This window comes from Fukomys damarensis, unplaced genomic scaffold, assembly GCF_012274545.1.
Source record: "Fukomys damarensis isolate Sample0158 unplaced genomic scaffold, DMR_v1.0_HiC HiC_scaffold_23, whole genome shotgun sequence".
In the NCBI taxonomy this organism is placed as follows: Eukaryota; Metazoa; Chordata; class Mammalia; order Rodentia; family Bathyergidae; genus Fukomys; species Fukomys damarensis.
Window position 1 is genome coordinate 59,648,129 of NW_022900935.1, and position 6,917 is coordinate 59,655,045.

The window sequence follows — 6,917 nt, forward strand, 5'->3', positions numbered from 1 at the left end:
GCCTCGGCCCCCTGGAGGTGACTGCCCGCCCGAGGCTCACCCGGTGCTTCATCTTGGGCTGGCTGCCCATCAGGTTACCCTGACCAGCCAGGGGTCTCTAACACCACCAAGCACCAAGACCCCAGGGTCTCCCGAAGGCTAGGGCAGTGACTCCAAGATAGCATCTGGCTGGCTGGGGTCACACAACTTCAGCAGCTTGAGGGAGGCTGAGGCAGGAGAACTTCAAGCTTGAATCCTGCCTGAGCTACTTAAGACTTGGTCTCAGAAAGGAGTGTGGTGGGATGTGATACAGCACTACTGGCTTTGAGCCCCAGTACTGGGAGGCACCCCAGAACAACTTGCTGTGGGGGGTGGACTCTGGTACCCAGATGGACCCCTAGGGGACTCGAGGGGAGGCTCTGGGCTACCACCAAGACTGGGCTGATGAAGGGGAGTGAGGCCCCAGCGGGAGTCTGTTGTTTGACTCCCCATAGGAATAGAGGCAGACACAGGGGCCTCCAGCCTGGCAGTTGAAGGGGAGCCCAGCTGTTTCCTTCAAGGCTCTGAGAGGCCAGAGAACCTCGGGATCCCCCAGCCATGAAGCCCCGTCTAATGCGGGCCTCCCTGACTGACCTCTCTCCTGCAGAGCACCTGGTAAATGGCCGGATGGACTTTGCCTACCCTGGCAGTGCAAACTCCCTGCACAGGATGACAGCAGCCAATGCTGCCTATGGCACCCACCTGAGCCCACATCTGTCCCACCGCATACTGAGCACATCCTCCACCCTCACTCGGGACTACCACTCACTGACCCGCACTGGACACTCCCGCTCTGGCACGCTGCCCCGGGACTACTCTACCCTCACGTCCCTGTCTTCCCAGGGTGAGTGACTTCCGGCAACCTCACTTCACCCACCCCTTCCTCCCTTCCAGCTCCCGGCCTGCCACCTCCACTGCCCACCTCCAACATACACGGGTACAGGTGAACTCCATGCCCCTCTCACATTTCTTTTGTCCTGCCTTAGGCCTCCCTCCCATTTGGGAAGACGGGAGGAGGAGGCTTCCGCTGTCCTGGGCCCTGGGGTCCCAGAGTTGGGCTCAGATGAAGGGGGGCTCTCCAGACTCCATTATCCTGGCTGGGCAGTCAACAGCGCCCTCCTGGGGCCCAGGTAGTATAGGGGTGGTCATCGGGCCATGCTGTCCTCCATCGTGCTCCACGTCACCTGGCCACCCATCACAGCCAGCCCAGCCACCGCCTCAGCCTCACTCCTTTCACAGGCATACTGCCCACCCCCAGGAGCTAACCACTGCCCACCCTCATCAGCGCTGATGCCTAACACCGCCTCTGCCCGGCCGGGGTGCAGGGCCAGCCAGCAGATGGGGTGGGAGCTGGGGACGGCAGGCCCTCAGGGCTCACCCTCTTGGCACAGGCCAGGCCCACTCCACTCTGAGGACCTGTGGGAGGTGCTAGGCAGCCTGGACAGGGTGTTGCAGGGTGGGTGAGCAGCCTGGCCAGCAGTCCTCCTATAGACCAGCCAGCTGAGCAAGGGAGGCTAGGGGCACAGCTGTCTCCACCGAGACCCCAGCACCTGCCCCTCGGACTGACTGCACCCTCCTGTCTCCAGACTCCCGTGGGGCTGTGGGTGTGCCCGACACTCCCACCCGCTTGGTGTTCTCAGCCCTGGGGCCCACATCTCTGAAAGTGAGCTGGCAGGAGCCACAGTGTGAGCGTGTGCTGCTAGGTTACAGCGTGGAATACCAGCTGCTGAATGGCGGTGAGCACCCACACGTTGCCCTTTATTTTTATTTATTTATTTAGGGACAGGGATCTCGCTATGTAGTCCAGACTGACTTTGAACTCAAAGCAGTTCTCCTGCCTCAGCCTCCTGAGCACTGGGATTACAGGAGTGTGCCATCGTGCCTGGCTATTGTCTCCTCTCTTCTGAGCCTCATCTATCTCTGGGCTTCGCCTTACGGACCCAGGGCTGACTGGGTGGCCTTTTAGAACTGGGAAGTAGCATATACCTGGGAAGACACATCTGAAATGTCATAACCTGGCCCGAGGGGAGGGGTGGTAGGGGAGCTGCTGTACTGTCTGCTCTCACCTCACCTCCCAGGTGAGCTGCATCGACTCAACATCCCCAACCCTGGCCAAACTTCAGTGGTGGTGGAAGACCTCCTGCCCAACCACTCATACGTGTTCCGAGTGCGGGCCCAGAGCCAGGAGGGCTGGGGCCGGGAACGCGAGGGTGTCATCACCATCGAGTCACAGGTTCACCCACAGAGCCCACTCTGTCCTCTGCCAGGTGAGCAGTCTCTCCCCACAGTGGCACCACCGTGCCCACCAAGCATCCCCACACTGATGTCCTCCTTCTGCCGCCACCAGGCTCCGCCTTCACCCTGAGCACCCCCAGTGCCCCAGGCCCACTGGTGTTCACTGCCCTGAGCCCTGACTCACTGCAGCTGAGCTGGGAACGGCCACGGAGGCCCAATGGAGCTATCCTGGGCTACCTGGTGACCTGTGAGCTGGCTCAAGGAGGAGGTACTGCCTGCCCTGGGACCAGGGGTGGCCACGTGAGGGCTGGAGAAGGGGACACCAGGGCTGAAGGCATCTTCCCTGTGCAGGACCAGCCACCACATTCCGGGTGGATGGAGACAATCTGGAAAGCCGGCTGACGGTGCCTGACCTCAGTGAGAATGTGCCCTACAAGTTCAAGGTGCAGGCCAGGACCACTGAGGGCTTCGGGCCAGAGCGAGAGGGCATCATCACCATTGAGTCCCAGGATGGAGGTAGGGTGCCCCCCTTTGGCTCTCCCACTGTTTCTGGCCATGCCTTCTGCCATCCCCTGACTGGCCAACATGCCTGCTCCAGGTCCCTTCCCACAATTGGGTGGCCACCCTGGCCTCTTCCAGCCCCCACTGCAAGGCGAGTACAGCAGCATCACCACCACCCACAGCAGCAGCACCGAGCCCTTCCTAGTGGGTGAGTCACAGAGACAGGGGATCCTGGCTCCAGAGGGCACCAAAATGGGCAGGGACGCAGGCGGGATCCTCTCAACCGCTTCCCCTGCAGATGGACTGACCCTGGGGTCCCAGCACCTGGAGGTAGGCGGTTCCCTCACCCGGCACATGACCCAGGAGTTTGTGAGCCGCACGCTGACCACCAGTGGAACTCTCAGCACCCAGGAACAACAGTTCTTCCAGACCTGACCCCCAAGCCCAGCAACGTCTGGAAACCGGGGCCCTTGCTGCCTTCCCACCCCTGCCCGCCTTCTCAGCTGCAACATCCTCAAGACCCAGGGGCCCAGCCCTGTGCATGCTAACCTCAGAGCAGGGGTAGATGTTCTCTGAGAAGCATGAAACGGCAGGGGTCCCAGAAGACTCATCAGGCTGCCCCTCCTGACCCCCGGCCCAGACCCAGTTGTAACCAAAGAGCTCCGACCAGCATTTGTTCTGCACTTAATAAAACATTTTGCTACTGCCTGGCTCTGTCCTGTCCATTCTGCAAGGTGCCAGCCCAGGGGAGAAAGCAGTTCTGACAATCTGCTTCTCTGCCCCTGAGCACACACCCACCTCTGGAGAAAGGCAGGTTCCAGGTCAGAGGCACAAGTTTATTGAGCACCCAGAGGCAGAGCGGAATAGCCTGCTGCACCAGCTGAGCCATCCCGAGCCATCACAAGTGGAGCACCTTGGCTCCATCCGCGGCCTGAGAGAGGTAGAAGGTGGCGGTCCCGCTGTACTGCTCCTGGGGGCCAGGAAGGACAGTCTGAGTAGGAAACAGTGCCCCGAACCTCCTGCCCTCCCTGGCTCTGGTGCCCACCCACCTGTATGTGCTGCATGGCACGGGAAGCAGCAGAAGCCTCCAGCAGGGTCACCGTGCAGCCACCAAAGCCACCACCCGTCATGCGACTGCCATAAACCCCAGGGACAGACAGCACAGCTTCAACCAGTTGGTCCAGCTCAGGGCAGCTCACCTCGTAGTCGTCCCTGAAGAGAGGACGTGGGAGGATGGGCTTGGGACCCACCTGTGCCTGGGAGGTGCAGGGCGCCCCAGGGCCTCACCTGAGTGAGTGGTGACTCTCCACCATGAGGCGACCAAAGGTTCTATAGTCCCCTCGGCTCAGAGCAGCTGCTGCCTGGGCTGTGCGCTGGATCTCACCCACCACGTGCCGTGCCCGCCGGAAGCCCTCCTTGCTCACCAGCTCTCTGCCCGCTGGGGAGGAACAGGGGTCAGCAGCCCTGTCTGCCACTGCATGTGGGCCTGGGGATGTGGGCAGTAGCCCTGGCGGGGTTAGTGGACAGCTAGTACCACAGCCCTGTGAGGGACAGGGGACCTCAGGCCTAGTTCTAAACAACTTCCTCCTCTCCAGAGCCTCCCTTCCCCCTGTATAAATGGGACACCTGCATCACTGTGGGATCAGGGGGTACTGCAGGGGACAATGTACAGGGCTCCCCATGGGAGGCTGGCACAGCGGTGCTCCAGGAGCAGCAGTGTAAGAAACCCTCAGCTCATGGACACATGAGCAGAAATAGTACAACCCTCAAGAGGCCATAAAAGTGCAATCTTAGAGGAGTTTGAGCAGAGCTGGAGGTACAACTCATCAGTAGAGTGCTTGCCTGACATGTATAAAGTCCTGGGTTTGATCCCCAATACCACATACAAAAAAAGAGATTTCAAGGCGCTCTGCTGAGATCAGAGCCCTAAGTTTGTAATATTTGGGGGAAAGTGGGGAGAGCATGGGGAATGGCCCTGGATCTCAGGGCATAGGCAGCAGGGTTAAGGTCACAGAAGACCCAGCAGGGAGTCCAATCATCTCCAGCACAGAGTCCACTCTTACCCTCGAGCTCCTCCAGCCGCACCTCCCGAAGGCTCTCCTTGCCCAGTGCCCGGGACACCTCTTCACACTGGCGCCGACGCAGCGGGTACTCGCTGGAGCCCAGGGAGTGGCGAACATTGGAGTTAGTGATGAGCACGGCCAGCTTGGGGTCTGACAGTGGCACCAGGCTTGTCTCCAGGGACCTGGGGTGGAGTGAAGTTGGGCAGATGACAGGGCCAAGGGTCTGCTTGCCAGGCCAGGTGGTGGGCACACTCCACCCCGGAGCTCCTGATCACGAGATGGGAGGGTACAAGGGGAACCCCTGACCTGCAGTCAATGAGCAGCGCGTGGCCTTTCTGCCCCAGCAGAGCGATGAGCTGGTCCATGATACCACAGGGCACCCCTGCGAAGCTGTGCTCTGCCCGCTGACACACATGGGCCCGGGCAGCTACTGCCCCCGAGTCTGTGGCACAGGGTGAGGTGGGGAAGCTAGGGCCCAGGAGGGGGCACATGGGGTGGCCACGTGGGAGCAGCTGTAGCTCCAGTGACACTCTCCCTCCCTGAGTCAGGATGGGAAGACCTCAAAGACCACAGAGACGTCAGGGAAGGAGGGTAGGTCGGGGGCCGGGCCTAGGTGGTACCTGGGCAGAGCTGCTGGAGAAAGGTGTATGTGGCCACTTCCAGCGATGCGGAGCTGGACAGCCCACCCCCCAGGGGCACTGAGCTGACCACCACTGCACTGAAGCCAGGGAGGGGGGAAGCTGCAGGGGAAAGAATGGTGATGGTAAGCCAGGCTGTGCGGATGGGACCAGGGCGTGTGTCCTGGCAGGCGGGGACCCAACTGGCTGGCAGCTGCTTCTAGGCCACATCTCAACTGTCAGAGGCCACCACCAACCTGCTGGGGCCAAGGAGCCTACCACCCTCCATCCTCCCATCCCTGAAGGGTTCTGGGGCTGTCTTCCTACTTGTCCTCCTGATTTAGGGCTCTAAAGGCCAGCAAGCTGGGGTCGGAATCACTCGTATAGAGAAACAGGCCAAGTTCTGGAAAACCTTCCGGGCATCAGTTCCCTCATCTGTACAATGGGATGCTCCAACCTGCAAGCCTTCCTTCCCCATACAAACTGAGGTCATTCATGGTGGCATCATAAACTGGATCACCCCATACCTGGGTAGTGCTGAATCACCCCCTTGACGTAGTTGGCCCATTGGGGGATCCCGGGCTCCAGTGACCTCTGGGTTGTGGGCAGTGGAAACTGCAGGCGCTGGGGCTCATCAGCATCCTTAGAGGTGGTGAGTAGAGAGACAAGCCCATCTGTTCGGGGGCTGCCCACCAGCACAGTCACAAGCTCCAGTGCCTGGCGGGAGAGACAGAGTATTACACCAGCTGATGGACTAAGCGCCCCCCAAACGATCTCCAGACAAGGTTTTGCTGTTGGAGTTGGACAGGCCCTGGTGGTAAGGAGCTCACATCAAAAGGAATGCAGTGTGGCTCAAATTCTGACCGCCCTCAAGCTAAGGGGCCCTGGGGGCTTGGAGCTTGGAACTCTGGCCCCTGGGTCTTTTGGGGTGGGGCCAGTTGCAGGCAGAAGGCCAACTTGGACTCTGCCCTGCTGTGGGCCGAAGGGGAGAACAAGCTAGCTGGATGGGGAAACAAGACGGGGGAGCCCCACTCCTTTCCATTAAGGGGTGGCCTCAGATGCACTGTAGCCATTCACTTCCCAAGATGCTGGGTGGGGCTGAAAGAACACCCGATTGAGAGCTGGAAAGTAACGCAAGAGGAACCAGCTGTGAAATAGTGAGCGGGTCCTGGCCGCCTGTGGGTCTCTTTCTTCCTTTGTAAACAGACCAGCTGGGACGGAAGGTCTGCGGTTGGCGACTCTACAGAGGCCAAAGGCCCAGAGTGCTACACAGGACCCACATCGTAGGGAAACCCCCTCCCAGGATGAGGGCAAGGATCAGCAGCCCCCACAGGGCGGGCTAGAAACGACAGGAGTCCTCTTCGCACGTGCAAACCGGAGCGTCCCAGGGTCTCCCGCGCGTGCTCGCCTCCCACACTCGGCTCCCCGCCCTTCCCCGCACCGGGTAGGCGACCGCGGGCCCGCCACTCGCCATGGGCAACAC

General features: G+C 60.7%; 2 protein-coding genes across 4 annotated transcripts in view; one reads left to right on the forward strand and one right to left on the reverse strand.

Annotated features, from left to right (window-relative positions):
• Window positions 1–3,444, forward strand: part of Itgb4 (integrin subunit beta 4) — a 29,179-nt gene extending 25,735 nt beyond the window's left edge. Inside the window, exons 32-39 of one of the 2 annotated variants that reach the window (XM_010618408.3) lie at window positions 626–862; window positions 1,005–1,148; window positions 1,605–1,754; window positions 2,097–2,285; window positions 2,366–2,521; window positions 2,605–2,769; window positions 2,852–2,962; window positions 3,053–3,444. In XM_010618408.3, the coding sequence (XP_010616710.1) occupies window positions 626–862; window positions 1,005–1,148; window positions 1,605–1,754; window positions 2,097–2,285; window positions 2,366–2,521; window positions 2,605–2,769; window positions 2,852–2,962; window positions 3,053–3,189 (1,289 nt within the window). In that variant the 3' untranslated portion in view covers window positions 3,190–3,444. The remainder of the gene's footprint in view (window positions 1–625; window positions 863–1,004; window positions 1,149–1,604; window positions 1,755–2,096; window positions 2,286–2,365; window positions 2,522–2,604; window positions 2,770–2,851; window positions 2,963–3,052) is intronic. The other variant, XM_010618409.3, reaches the window with a different exon arrangement.
• Window positions 3,445–3,457: 13 nt separating this feature from the next.
• Galk1 (galactokinase 1) lies at window positions 3,458–6,911 on the reverse strand. Of its 2 annotated transcripts, XM_010618407.2 has the most exons (8): window positions 6,876–6,911; window positions 5,962–6,151; window positions 5,438–5,557; window positions 5,124–5,259; window positions 4,818–4,999; window positions 4,042–4,192; window positions 3,804–3,966; window positions 3,564–3,724 (listed from the first exon to the last, which is right to left on the reverse strand). In XM_010618407.2, the coding sequence occupies exons 1-8, from the start codon at window positions 6,906–6,908 to the stop codon at window positions 3,653–3,655; spliced, it is 1,047 nt and encodes a 348-aa protein (XP_010616709.1). In that variant the 5' UTR covers window positions 6,909–6,911; the 3' UTR covers window positions 3,564–3,652. The 2 variants fall into 2 exon arrangements, with proteins under 2 accessions (XP_033623672.1, XP_010616709.1); XM_033767781.1 differs by lacking the exon at window positions 3,804–3,966 and having other exon boundaries at window positions 3,458–3,724.
• Between the last annotated feature and the right edge of the window lie 6 nt (window positions 6,912–6,917).

Excerpts from the sequence above, each read along its gene's own strand:
- Galk1 (XM_010618407.2), bottom strand. The coding sequence starts at position 6,908 with ATGGCGAGTGGCGGGCCCGCGGTCGCCTACCCG. Across the intron at positions 5,558-5,961 it reads GGTGATTCAGCACTACCCAG|CTTCCCCCCTCCCTGGCTTC; the intron begins GTATGGGGTGAT and ends TTTCCCCTGCAG. Across the intron at positions 3,967-4,041 it reads GAGAGTCACCACTCACTCAG|GGACGACTACGAGGTGAGCT; the intron begins GTGAGGCCCTGG and ends TCCTCTCTTCAG.